At 34.3% G+C, this 14,841-nt stretch overlaps 1 protein-coding gene across 2 annotated transcripts in view; it reads left to right on the top strand.

Annotated features, from left to right (window-relative positions):
• Positions 1-14,841, top strand: part of JAK2 (Janus kinase 2) — a 139,887-nt gene that overhangs the window by 108,820 nt on the left and 16,226 nt on the right. For both annotated transcript variants that reach the window (XM_047700910.1, XM_047700909.1), the window contains exons 12-19: positions 748-875; positions 2,911-3,045; positions 4,329-4,416; positions 8,090-8,217; positions 8,960-9,098; positions 10,841-10,992; positions 11,139-11,289; positions 12,121-12,257. In XM_047700910.1, the coding sequence (XP_047556866.1) occupies positions 748-875; positions 2,911-3,045; positions 4,329-4,416; positions 8,090-8,217; positions 8,960-9,098; positions 10,841-10,992; positions 11,139-11,289; positions 12,121-12,257 (1,058 nt within the window). The remainder of the gene's footprint in view (positions 1-747; positions 876-2,910; positions 3,046-4,328; positions 4,417-8,089; positions 8,218-8,959; positions 9,099-10,840; positions 10,993-11,138; positions 11,290-12,120; positions 12,258-14,841) is intronic.

Raw genomic sequence — 14,841 nt, 5'->3', positions numbered from 1 at the left:
AGCTGCTTGAAAAAACAGAATTTTGTCTCATTGTCTCATATGAGCATCCTCAGAAAGGATTGTTCAGTTTGATTTAGGTTGTCTAGTAATGACCTGAAATCCTATAATTCTGAAATGGCATTTAAGAAATGGTAACTGCGGGGCGCCTGGGTGGCTCAGTGGGTTAAGCCGCTGCCTTCGGATCAGGTCATGATCCCAGAGTCCTGGGATCGAGTCCCGCATCGGGCTCGCTGCTCAGCAGGAAGCCTGCTTCCCTTCCTCTCTCTCTGCCTGCCTCTCTGCCTACTTGTGATCTCTCTCTGTCAAATAAATAAATAAAAAATCTTAAAAAAAAAAAAAGAAAAAATAGAAATGGTAACTGCATGGTATAAAATCCATCACTTACTGACTGAACTATGAAAGACTTCACTACCAGATTCTCCTATGTTTTTCTAAGTAAAACCTTCATACTCTTTTAGAATTTTAATTTCTATGCTTTTGAAAAATTATATTAATTGAAGGAATCATTACAATTTTGAAAGTTTCAAATAACTCATTAAAATATATCAAAGTTCAGTGAGTAAATTCCTAAAACAAATTTCTATTTATTAAAAAAATTAACAAGTTGTCAAGTGTTTTTTATATATAGAACAAATTTTATTTTCTTCTTTGGAGCAGTTTATATCCTCAATGTATTTTGGTTATATACATTTTTTTCATTGCTTCTTTTCTTCTGGTTTTTTTTTTTTTTTTTTTTTTTGGTATCAGATAAATCAAACCTTCTAGTCTTCAGAACCAGTGGCGTTTCTGATGTTCCCACATCACCAACATTACAGAGGCATAATAATGTGAACCAAATGGTGTTTCACAAAATCAGAAATGAAGATTTGATGTTTGTAAGTCATTAGGTGCTAACTATTATCTTTTTTGTCCTTTAAAACAACTGTTTTCTTAACTTCCTATCCCACATTACATTCATGGGACATTTGGAATTATTCTGTTAAACCTATAAATTAAAAAATTTATTTCAGTTTAAATATTTTTATTTCTTATGCAAATGTGATACCAAACTTTAGTTAGAAATTAGCTAAACTAATTATTTTAAGAAAGGAATTTTATTCTCTTTTTAAGAATTTAAAAATATTCCTTTGTGAATCTTAATTTAAAAATTAAAAAGCTTTGTCTACAAAAGACCTGTGTCTTAATTCTCAAGTTCTCAAGGAAGTAAGGGAAATGCAAGGGGTTAAAAATAGTTAAGGAACTGAAGACAGAGTGTACTTAGAGCTGATGTTTGGGCTGTGGAACATGTTAGGGGGTGGGCATTAGTTTCACTAATCAAGGGAATTAAGATCTAAAAGCAACACAAAGATGCGCCAAGCCTTAAGACCTACATAAGACCAGGAGTTAAAAGTGAGACCATCTCTGAATAAAGTCAGGACCCTCAAGTAAATACATCCTCAGTGAAACAACATGGATTATGAAAAATTCACCCACTAGAAAAAGAAAAAAAGGAGTGTTGTCTGTTTTAGTTGGGCTCTTAGGAAGTGTCTTCTGAGAATTTGTAACCATAAGCTTTTCAATTTAGATTTCTTTATACCATCTGCATAATCTGAGAAACCCTAAGCCAATAAATTAAAATAAAAAGAAGTATTCTCCTAGTAGTACCCTGTGATGCTTGGAAGAAGCAAATACAAAATCTTTTTGAACGAACTTACTCTTGACCTTTGCCATCCAGGATCCCCTCAAATAAACTACTCTAAACATGAGTGTTTAGTAAAAAATTTTAAAATATACATGGAAATAACTCAGGATTAAGCAAGAGTCAGCAGACCAACAAACATCAAAATTAGACCTCCAAGAACTTCATATAACAGACTTTTCAGATTGACATGATAAAATACATGTACATGTTTAAAGAAACAAATGGAGTTAAAAACATGGAAAAGAATCAAGACATTATCAAAAAGACCAGAATGATTTGGAGAAAGAAAAGTATAGAGATGAAAAAATATGCTCATTGACATTAAAACAGACAAGATAGAAAGCAGATTACTCATGATTGAAGGGAGAATTAGTGAATTACAAAATAGACCTGAAAATTACTCAGTTAACAGCAGATAGGGAGGAAGAAATGGAAATTATGAAAGAGAGCTTCAGGGACAAGGAGAGGGAAAATGAGAAAGACCAACTGATGTCGGAGTCCCATAAAGAAATAGTAGATAGAATTATACAGAATTATAAAGATAGGGATCCCCATGTGTGTAACAGCAAACAAAGAGTTGCTACATGACTTAATGTCACAAAACTAGTAACAGTAGAGCTTCAGTTTGAACACGAGCGACACTACTTTAGCGCCCAGGCTTTCAACAATTTTAAGGACATGCAAGAAGTTCTAGTAATAGTAGTAATGATGAACACTTAATTGAGCATTTACTATATGTCATGGACTGTACTCTGTGCTTTCATGTGTTCATTCATTTATTGTTCATAACAACACTATGGAAAAATGATTCTTCCCATTCCTCAGAGGAGGAGACCAGGATAGCTGCAGCTCAGAGAGATACATTAAGCCTGTCTGAGGTCACACAGCTAGGAAGTGGTGATGGGGAACAATCCACCTTCTGCCTCCGTAGACCATACTGTACTGCCTTCTCTGTTTCTAGAGGCAGACAGAAGTATTCGTATATACGTAAGTGTAGGTAAACACTGACACTGTAAAAATAAAGTGATAATTATAGCTAATTTCAGGGGGTTTAAGAACATGGTAGAACCAAAATGTACTTTATTCATTAATCCTTCTGTTCTGTCTTTTATTACAGAATACAATTAGTATTTGCTCATGGATTTTTAAAAACTCTTGTCATTAAACATGTTTCCTAATTCCTACATCTTTCTTCATTCTTTTTTTTTTCCCCCTTTTTTCTTTTGAAGAATGAAAGCCTTGGCCAAGGCACTTTTACAAAAATTTTTAAAGGTATAAGGAGAGAAGTAGGAGATTATGGTCAACTACATGAAACAGAAGTTCTTTTAAAAGTTCTGGATAAAGCTCACAGAAACTATTCCGAGGTATGTATATACTTTGTGTAGCTTATGTAGTTTCTGATATTTAAACATACGCTCTCATACTGACAGAACACATTCATGCATGGATCTCTTCAAAACTGTAATTTTTGAAATTATATTATTTCAAGGACCTTTCTGAGGATGCTTTCTGGGGGAGGCTATAAGAAATTATAGAATTTTTTTAAAGATTATATTTATTTGTCAGAGAGAGAGTGAGCACAAGTGGGGGAGCAGCAGGCAGAGGGAGAAGCAGGCTCCCCACTGAGCAGGGAGCCCCATGTGATGTGAGGCTCAATCCCAGCACCCTGGGATTATGACCTGAGCCAAAGGCAAAAGCTTAGCTGACTGAGCCACCAAGGCTTCCCTAGAATTTTTTTGATAATAACTTATTTCCAAATTAATTACTCTTAACATTGTATTATGGGTATTAGTACATCTCTGCATGTATTAAGGCAGGAGCTTTCAAACTTGGCTCTCCAATGTTTTACGGGTCCCACAGATTTCCTTCACAGCTTATTTTTTAAAATTTTTGACAGGCACTGTACTAAGGGACACTCTAGGTGAAATATTGATGGCTCTGGACATCATCCAGAGATGCTAGCCAGCAGAAAGCCAGTCGTTAGTTGCCAGGATCCTTAACATAGCAGGGCATCAAAAACATGACATACAAACACTTAGGACATTTAAAATGTCTTAAATGATATTAGTGGAAGGTGACGTGAAACATCTGAGTGAGTGTTTTTCTAATCCAGAATACCACAGTGTTGGTGATTTTGATCTTCCTCAGCTGTCCCAGAAGTTCTAGTCAAAGGTTGGTTGAGTTAGAGTGATAGTCATACCACGCTGGTCTCCTGACATAATTATCATATTTTATCTGCACAGAGAACATTCTTAATCCCTCGGGAAGTTATTTGAAGCTCTCATCCATTTACTTGAGTCCCTTATCACCGTCTCTGGTGTCTGCCTCTGTGCTCTCTCCCAGGTGCTGGGGGTCCAAGTCTGTTGATCTCGCAGCATTTATGTGGCCCTGTGCCACTATTGCATACTCTCTCTTTGCTATTTCTTATTCCAGGCTTACTCAGGGGTCTCCTCAGAATGAACTCTAGCATCGAGGTTGAGAGCAGTCACAGGTCCATATAAGGGAACCAACACAGCCTTATCTGTAGTCCTGCTGGGAATAGGAGAGAGTGCATTTCTCATACAGCAGACAGTATCTTTCTGACCTTCGAACATTTATAGACAAAATAATTCTTTTGCATTTTTTGTATGTTTTTCTTTTCCCTTAGTCTTTCTTTGAAGCAGCAAGCATGATGAGTCAGCTTTCTCACAAGCATCTAGTTTTAAATTATGGAGTGTGTGTCTGTGGGGAGGAGAGTAAGTAAAACTACAGACTTCCTTATGGTAATGTTATGCCTTCTCAGAGCATCTATTTTTGTTTATAGAGAAAATTTAATTTCAGGATTATAACTAAGTATCACTATAAACCATAATTTAAGAAGAGTTAAATATTGTTGAAATCAAAAACTGTTCAGTTATGTCTTCTAAAAAAGGAAGCCATTTAATGAAATTAAAATGCAGTAGACAGTTAACATACCTTATGTTAAAATGCCCAAATAGTAGAGTATTAGAGTAAACAAATGTCTTACAACCTTTCCTGGTAACCATAGCAATACGAATTATGGCTGGTTTGGTATCACTGGAATAACTAGCTATTTCAGTACAAGTTTCTTTGGAATTATTGAAAAAAACATAAAAATAAGTGATAGACTGAATTTTTAATGGAACTGACTAAAATGATTGGATATTCAGTATATTCTATGTCTAAATTTAGACTGTTCGTAAAAACTCATGAACTTTATATTCAGAAAATTATTTATGTAATTCTCCATTTTCCTTCATAATGTAGATTAAATATGCATCCATATTTATGCAATATTTCTTCATATATCTTTGAAAACTGATAATCATTTCAAAGGCAGTGATTTTCAAATCTGTTCTGTGGAGATATTTCAGTTATCTCGGGGTTGATAAAGTGAAAGTAAATCTAACTACAGTCATGGAGACTTCTGCTCACTTATTCCCAGCTAGAGTAGTTCTGTATTTATCTTTTTTATTGATTGATATTTCTCATAATTTTCCATTTAAGGGAAGAAAGAAATAAAATTTTTTTTAAAGTTTGAAAACAGTGTTTCAGAGCAAGTAATTCCAGTTCTTATGCTTGCTTTTAGGTTTATTTAATTGATTCTGTGATGTACTTTTTTCACATTTAAAAATACCTGAAATTGGGAAGTGTGATAAAGTCGGTGGCATGTCATAATTCAATTATGTTTTTCTTTTATGATACATAAAATAATGAGACTTACAACAATCAGTTGTATCTGTAAAATAGATCTTAAATGCCACATAAAAAAGTTTTATTAAGCTTTTGTTCATTGTAACTCTTAGATATTTTTTTTTTTTATTTTCTTTCTTTTTTTGACACTTGCCATAAATTTACCTGTGGTCAGTTCTTAATTATTAGTATATGGATTGTTCTCTAAATTAACCTTGGGCAGCAAAGCATTCATTAAATTTGTTTTAGTTACCCAACAAGGTCCAAAGTTACTAACTTTTGTCACTAACAACAAAGTTGTTACATACCAAGTGAGAACTAAGTAATTTTAATTTTAGACCAAGGAAAATCAAAATTTGAGGTAAGATCATGCTTTTTATTTTTATTTTTACTTTTATCTGGGGGAAGGAGGGGCCAAGGGAGATGGGGACAGACAGTCCCAAACAGGCTCCACGCCCAGCACAGAGCCCAACTCTGGGCTCAACACAGGGCTTGATCATATAACCCTGAGGTCATGACCTGAGCTAAAACCGAGTCAGAGGCTTGACCAACTGAGCCACCCCATGCCCCAAGATCGTGCACTTTAGTTCATTTTTTTAAAAAGATTTTATCTATTTATATGATAGAGAGAAAGAGCACATAAGCAGGGTGAGGGAAAAAGGGAGAAGGAGAAGCAGACTCCCCACTGGGCAGGGAGCCTGATGCAGGACTTGATCCTTTGACTCTGGGGTCATGACTGGAGCCCAAAGCAGATGCTTAAATGACTGAGCCACCTAGGTGCCCCAAGATCATTCATTTTAAAACAAATGTGAGCCTGGTGGTGGGTATTATGGAGGGCACGTATTGCATGGAGCACTGGGTGTGGTACATAAACGATGAATTCTAGAACACTGGAAATAAAAAAATTAATTAAAAAACAAAAAAAAAAAACAAATGTGAAATATAGGCATGGTGAAGTATAGGCACTTAACTTACTGGGCCAGGAATTAACATGGATTACAATGTGAAAGTCTGTCAGAATTTCTTTAAAGATATATATATTGTGATGCTGTGGTTAAACTTTTTGCTTGAATTTTTTTGGTTTTTTATTTTAATTTCCATTTTTATAATTAAAAAACCCAAATTTTTTTCTCGTTTATATAACCTACTGTTTATTAAGCATTAGAAACAGTAAAATAATCTCAATAAATTTAGATTTGAAATTGAGAATCTGAGCTTATTGCATTACAAATTAGTACTAGATGACTATAAATAAACCCTACACCCAGTTTAATTATTAAATAACATGTCTTAATGTAAAAACAGTCTTGGCTTTCGGAAACTTGGTCAGTACTAATAGGGCTGGGGATTTTTATCTGTTTTAAAGGCAGTGAGGACTTTTTAGAAGCAAAACATATCTTAATAGTGTATTTAAAATACACTTCTAAAGATAAAACAGTACAAAACTAATTTTTGCTTTTTGGCAGCATAAATTAAAAGGATGAATAGAGTCCAAACTCAAATTCTCCTTAATGCCTGCAAAATAGACATTGTTGTAAATTTTTATATATAGAAGAAGAATCTCAGGAAGTTTTGATGTCTAAATACAGTAGTCCTCTTGGTCTGCAGCATATTGTTCTTTTTTTTTTTTAAAGATTTATTTATTTATTTGACAGAGATCACAAGTAGGCAGAGAGGCAGGCAGAGAGAGGAAGGGAAGTGGGCTCCCTGCTGAGCAGAGAGCCCGATGTGGGGCTCGATCCCAGGACCCCAGGATCATGACTTGAGCCGAAGGCAGAGGCTTTAACCCACTGAGCCACCCAGGCGCCCTGCAGCATATTGTTCTAAGACCCCCAATGGATCCCTGAAACCGAGGATAGTACCCAACCTTATATACACTAAGTTTTTTCATATATATATATATATATATATATATATATATATATATATATCTGTGATAAAGCTGAGTTTATACATTAGGCACAATTAAGAGATGACAACAATAAGTAATAATAAAATAGAACAGTTATAGCAGACTACTGTAATAAAAGTTGATGTGGTTTCTCTCTCAAAATATCATATTTGTACTGTACTCACACTTCTTGTCTTGTAATGATGTGAGATGATAAAATGCCTGTGTGCTGAGATGGAATGAGGTGAAGGACATGGGTGGGCAATATGACACAGCATTAGGTTATTACCCTCTGACAGTAAGTTGGAAAGAGGATCATCTACTTCTGAACCTGTTGACTACGAGTAGCTGAAACCGTGGAGAGCAAAACCACGGATAAGCAGGGGACACTACTGTAGTTTCATGGAAGAGAAGTTAACTTGGTGAGAAATTTTCATTTGTTTAAAAAAAACCAGCTATAACTTAGTACTACTACATAGAGGTATGCTGGAGTAATATATATATGTAAATATAAAAATATATAGTAACATAATAATGACAGTATATAACATATATGTTATAGATAATTATATAATATATGTAATTGTATATAATATTGTATATATGTAATTGTTTAGATTTCACCATCTTGCTATTGTGAATAAACTAAACCCCAAAATACAGTGGTGTATAGTTGTTAAGCTTTCTTTACTTTAATGAATTTTGCATAATTTAATCTCTTTATCTATAATACCCACATATAATTGTATATTTATAAATTTTAAAATTATATATATTTTTATCGTAAGTGTACTTGAGCCTTTTATTTTTATATTTTAATGCAGATATTCTGGTTCAAGAGTTTGTAAAATTTGGATCATTAGATACATATCTGAAAAAGAATAAAAATTCTATAAATATATTATGGAAACTTGAAGTGGCTAAACAGTTGGCATGGGCCATGCATTTCCTAGTAAGTAATAAGTATAATAGTCTATCAAAAACTTACTGTTCTGTCTTAAGAAGCAATGTACAAAGGTTCTTGACTCAGGACCAAGAAATACATTAAATAAATGCTGAGTCATTGAAAAACAGATAAGAGATTATTTTAAGCATATATTTGTTTATATAAAAATCATGTTTTTGGAAGAGTTTTGTCATTTTATCAATCTCTTAACATTGCTGATGAACAATTTGTGTCACTTGGGTTTAGAGAATTTAAAATATGCAGAAAAATATGCAAAAATATGCAGAAACCTGTTGTGCTACTTATGGATAGCAGAAAATCCCCGCAGAAAATGCCTTCTTAGGGTATTTGTGGGCAATTGGACATTATATCCGGTGAGAAAGCGGTGTTGCCATAGAAGCAGAATGGTGGTCAGACTCCTCAGAGTGCACCTGTGTCTGGCCGCTGAACAGAAACAATATTTACTTACTTTTTAGAAAGGCATACTGTTTAAAATCTCAGGTTTAGAAAGTGAAGTGGCACTGAGTAGTTTTAACATATTCTTTTCATTATGGGTGTAGATTGTTGTGTCATTTGAAAAGTAAAACAGAAAGCACCGTGCTGCCGTAAACCTTTATTTCAAAGCATGCTTCCAAAGAAATGTTTACTAGTTAATACTGTCGTATTTTTTTCTTTGAATCCATGTTGGGACAAGTTTTCAAATATTTGTAGACTGATATTTGAATGTCTGTGCATTTAACTTTACTAGGAAGAAAAAGCACTTGTTCATGGGAATGTGTGTGCCAAAAATATTCTGCTTATCAGAGAAGAAGACAGGAAGACAGGAAATCTTCCTTTCATCAAACTTAGTGATCCTGGCATTAGTATTACAGTTTTGCCAAAGGACAGTAAGTTCTACAGGAAACGCATTTAACTTTTTATTTTTTAATTTTTTAAAATTTGAATGTGGTTGATCCACAACGTTACATTAGTTTAAGGTATACAACACTAGTGATCCCACATCTGTACTTGGAGAATAGAATAAAAAGCATGTTGTTGATTTTTTTCTCAAGCTCTGTTATTGACATGTTCTTGATTAATCAGAAAACCACCATTTTTAGCAATCCAAATTAAGTTATAGTTACATCCTAGTCTCTCTCCATTTCTTCTTTCTTATAAGCATGTTATTATGGACTACAAGATGATTTTTTTAAAACAGTTTTAATCCCTACTTGAATGGAAGTTCAGATTTTATCTGTTTTCTAATGTGACGTTTTCTAATACATTTTTGAACCACAAGTAAATTATGTAAATTTTTCTTTCTTCAGTCACTAAGTAAAAATTTGAGAAGATATATTATCTACTTTGAGATCTTATTTAATTATCCAGCTAATTCTGACTTCTAAAAACTTAGAAAACATCTTTCTTTTGTGTTTGTTAGCCTTCTCTTTAACACTATTAAAGTAAAAATTTCAGTCACATAGTTGAAAGTTTTTTTGGTACTAATAATGGTATAATTATATCTCATTATCTTAGCTAATTTCTCTAATTGCATATTCTAAACACAGACTCTAAATTGATAAACTTCTGTGCATTGATGTATCCTATTGAACCCTTGGTTCAATTGAAGTATTGAAACTTGTATTGAAACTTGATAGCTTATCTGACAGTGAAGACAGATAATACAGCAGAAAATGTTATAGGATCTTAAAATGTATATTCAGGAAAATTTTACTCTTTGGAGTAGAAATGAAGAAAGAGAAAATTTATTCATGTGGTTAAAGAGAAAGGAACCTGTACTCTTTAATCTCTTAATTATACAGCAAAAATATTCATATTGCTTTGGCAAAATATATGAAAACATAAAACAGATTATCCTTCATTCTTGTATATCATTTTATTTGCTTTATCTGTGCATCCATGCCAGACTACCAGAAAGTGGATTTAAAATTGTTCCCTCCTTCCTTGAATAGCGTTTTTCTGATGGGGTCAAAGACCGTAGCAACTTTATGGGGAAATTCCCTGATCTTAGTAGAAACTACCTATATCAGTTCTGTATTCATAGTATCTTGGTATAATTCAGTCATTCATCTGTCTGTTGGTCCTTCTTTTCTCATGTACAAGTTAGAATTGCCACTGCTGTTTAGTCATTAGAACAGCTCAGAATGATGTTAACATTACCTTTACTACTTGGGCATTGTAAAGAAATTAAAAAAAAAAAAAACCCAAAGGCAGTTTAGGACAAATTTTATGGAAAAAATTTGGGGTAGAGAGAGTAGGACACGAGTTGAGACATGGACACGAGTTGAGACATGGTGACTTAATGGAAGGAAGTTTAGTTGATCCAGGATTTGTTGTGTAAAATTCTACTTCTCTCCATGCTACTAACAAATTTTGTGACTTTGGGCAAATTATTTAGTCTTTATGGGTCTCAGTTTTAACATTGTTTAATCTGAGATATTAAATTCGATGCTCTCCAAGGTCCCTTCCAGCTCCTAAGTGTATACACCTGCTTTGTATGAGGCACACAACACACAACCCTGAACAAAAAGACCTGATTATTCAAATGAGTTTGAAAATTATCTGCATATAAAAGAATTGTTTACTTGTGGGAACTATTTTACCATACTTTGTTCCTATAATTTAAAAGTTCTTCAGGAGAGAATACCATGGGTACCACCTGAATGCATTGAAAATCCTAAAAATCTAAATTTGGCAACAGACAAATGGAGTTTTGGTACCACTTTGTGGGAAATCTGCAGTGGAGGAGATAAACCTCTGAGTGCTTTGGATTCTCAAAGAGTAAGTTTTTATTGACTGTGACGTTGGAATTACTCTGTGATCCTTGATTTTCATTCACATGACTTGGTATCTTTCTAGCCTGTCATTAAAGAATAAACTTGATATCACGTTCTATAATTTATTCTTATCTGGTTCTTTAATTATAGAAGCTACAGTTTTACGAAGATAGGCACCAGCTTCCTGCACCAAAGTGGACAGAATTAGCAAATCTTATTAATAATTGTATGGATTATGAACCAGATTTCAGACCTTCTTTCAGAGCCATCATACGAGATCTTAATAGTTTGTTTACTCCAGGTATGTATTGATGGAATAGTGTTACTGAAATTCCAGCTATCTTTATTGTATTTAACAAATCTTTACTAATTTTGTAATCTCTTGCAGGAAGTTCCTTGTCTTTTTTCTTTAAGTTTTTATTTTAATTTCAGTTAGTTAACATACAGTGTTCTATTAGTTTCAGGTGTACAGTATAGTGTCTTTTAGATCTTCTTAGTTTCTTATGTTCGTATGACTTTTCCTATTTTATACATATTCTACTCCTCTTGGTTAAACAGTCTCTCCATTTTTAATGGAGAGTTCTTCTTCAAAAACCCCATTTTACTTTACCAGTTAATGAATACTATACTCCCGAAGTCTGGCTTATTTGACTTTTTAAAATCAATTTTTAAACTGCTCATATATTTTATAATTGAGTGGTTTTCTAAACATGAAGTAGGGTTGTTTTTGTTTATCCAGCCCTGTAAAATACATAGCTGAATGTACATTATAAACATTATACATTATAAAATGTAAATATAAAATTTATATGTCTGACCCATAGGTATTTCCTATTCCAATACTACTTGCCATTCTCATCAAAAAAGTCAAAATAATATTATAAATACCAAAACTGCCTATGTTGGAAATTATTTATCCTTTGCAAAAATCTTTTTTAAAAGCCTGTTAGGTTATGGGTAATAAAAAAAGACTGTCATTAATATAGCTTAAACTATTAGAGTTGTCCTCTTTCAATTTGTATGTAGTATTTCTGACTCATTCTGATTATTTTGGTTAGCTTGAATATATATAATTTTAACTCAAAAAATGTAATTTGCCAACTTATGGTAGCAATATACTTTATTTCTCCAGATTATGAACTATTAACAGAAAATGATATGTTACCAAATATGAGAATAAGTGCCCTAGGGTTTTCTGGTGCTTTTGAAGACCGAGACCCTACACAATTTGAAGAGAGACACTTGAAATTTCTACAGCAACTTGGCAAGGTAAGATGTCAGAAGCTTTTTAAATAGCATATAATCCTAGAACATTTTATTTAGAATATAAAGGCTTTAGGGACACCTGGGTGGCTCAGTCGTTTAAGTATTCAACTCTTGATCTCAGCTCAGAACTTGATCTCAGGGTCAGTAGTTCAAGTCCTGCACTAGGGCCCAGCATGGAGCCTACTTAAAAAAAAGAAAGGAAAGGAAAGGAAAGGAAAAGTCTTTAGAGATTCTCTAAGATTCACTTTACACAAAATTTAGGGAGTGTTTATAAGAAAAAAAGGTTTAGTCATCAGTTTGGAGAAATGCTGTGTTAAATAAATAGCTCTTTTTACTGACAAACCTTTTGGAATCTTTAACATGTAATGTGTGTTGAACATCTGTAAATGGATGATAATTAGGCAGTATTTCTCCTATTGATTTGATTATGGGACTCTTTCATGGTAGAGGTGCTTTAGTTACACAATAAAGAAAGGGATCATTAAACTTTTCTACCAGTCTCCTTTTTTAGTCATCTCAGGGTGAAATAATTACCCTCATTGTCCACAGTCTAGATGTTGACTGGACTGTGTTTGTTAACAAGACAGAGTCTCTATCTGCTAAAATTCACAGAGTCATGCCTAGCCTATGTATTTTAAGTAAGACCAGGAAAAGCATAGTTCTTAACAAGTCCAGTTAAAGTGGTAAGCTTTCTTTTTTCTCCTAAGCTTGTTAGTGTAGACTTCTGTATCTTGTTGTGGCTTACAAACTGGAAAGAGAAAATCCAGGCATTTTGGGTCTATTAGTTATCTATTTCTATGTAACAAATTACCCTAAAACTTAACAGCCAAAACCAAACATTTCTTGTCACCTAGTTTAGGAATTAGAAATTTGGGAGCAATTTAGCTGGGTGGTTTTGGCTCAGGGTCTCTCGCAAGACTACAGTCAAGTTGTCTTCCAGGCTTTGCCATCTCATCTGAAGACTTGACTTGGGGAAGATTTACTTCCACTCACATGGCTATTGACAGGCCTCCAAATATCTGCTTCCCGTCTTACTTACGGGGCCTTTCTGCAGGGCTGCCTGCTGCACAGCATGGCAGCTAAGAGCAGACACCTCAGGTGGGAGCCATGGTTTTTTTATAATCTAATCTCAGGAGTAATCTCACCACTTTTGCCATGTTCTGTTCATTATAAATGAGGTGATAAATTCAGCCCACAGTTAAGGGGAAGGGATTATAAAGGAGCATGAGTGTCAAAGTTAGAGAACATTGGAAGGTATCTTAGAGGCTGCCGACCACACTGTGCATCTTGGCCATAAGGCTATTGAGAGCATCACTTTCTTATTAGTATACAGTGTGTCTAAAACTTTTTAAACCTTCATCTCAGTTAAAACATAAATTTTTTTTAAAAAGATTTTATTTACTTATTTGTCAGAGAGAGAGAGGGAGAGAGAGCAAGCACAGGCAGACAGAATGGCAGGCAGAGGCAGAGGGAGAAGCAGGCTCCCTGATGAGCAAGGAGCCCGATGTGGGACTCGATCCCAGGACGCTGGGATCATGACCTGAGCCGAAGGCAGCTGCTTAACCAACTGAGCCACCCAGGCGTCCCAAAACGTAAATTTTTAAAAAATCCTCTTTATTCCCTATTCCTCCATGGTCCAGATCTGGGACACACAGATCTGGACCTTGCTGCTACTACATTTCAAACATCAGACTATTAGGCATCATTTTTAGTCCCATGTGAATATTGTTATTATTCCCTCCTCCTCATTGGCCAGCATCTTGGTTAATGCTCCACATTCCTTGAGTATTTTTGGCACACACTGTTTTCATCTTCACCTTGCCTCTGCCATTATTTTGGGCACCGATTCAATACCCTTTTTAAATTCCTCAACCTTTCTACCTCAGATCCGTGTCTCTGCTGAATGAGTGCACTTTGAATTCTGTAATCCCTTATAGTAATTTTCTTACGGAATATCAGACCCTGAAATCTCCCTTTCTGAGTATAACTTTGTATCTTTAGTTTCTCCCCAACACATAAATCCTTCTTTGATATCTCTGTTATTGCCAGTGTCTTTGACCCTTTCTTCTTCCTGAAGCCTGTTAGCTACCATCTTTTCGACACTAGATAAACCTCATTTAAACTCTGCTTCTACTTGTATTCATAGTTCTGTCACCTTCCCTCCCTTGATGATCTGTTTTACTTTTCCTGTTGTTTCCTTGTATAGGAGCAATAAAATTCTCAATTACTTTTTTCCATTCCAGTGTTCATCTCTCAAACACTGTGAGAACAAGTCAGATATAAATGTTTATGGTCTCCGTTGCAAATTGATTTCCAACATTGGCTGGTACTTAGGACTCTTTTATTGGTAGTTCTTTTATTCTCACTGATTTGATTTCTCCTGTGGTGCCCATTCCAAACATTTTCATTCCCTTCTGGTTTCCTGTCCTTAATCTATTTCTTCACTCTCAGTGTTTGCTTTTATCTTCTTCCAAAAGAAAATAGAGGCATTCCAAATTAAAACGGTGAGATTGATTTCTGACTATCAATGTGACAAAGATTTAGAAAAATTACAGTGTTTAGTGTTGTCAGGAATATGATAAAATTG

The sequence above is a fragment of the Lutra lutra genome, chromosome 13, assembly GCF_902655055.1.
Source record: "Lutra lutra chromosome 13, mLutLut1.2, whole genome shotgun sequence".
NCBI lineage: Eukaryota > Metazoa > Chordata > Mammalia > Carnivora > Mustelidae > Lutra > Lutra lutra.
The sequence above is the reverse complement of the archived record's forward strand: the minus strand, read 5'-3'. Positions and strand labels throughout refer to the sequence as shown.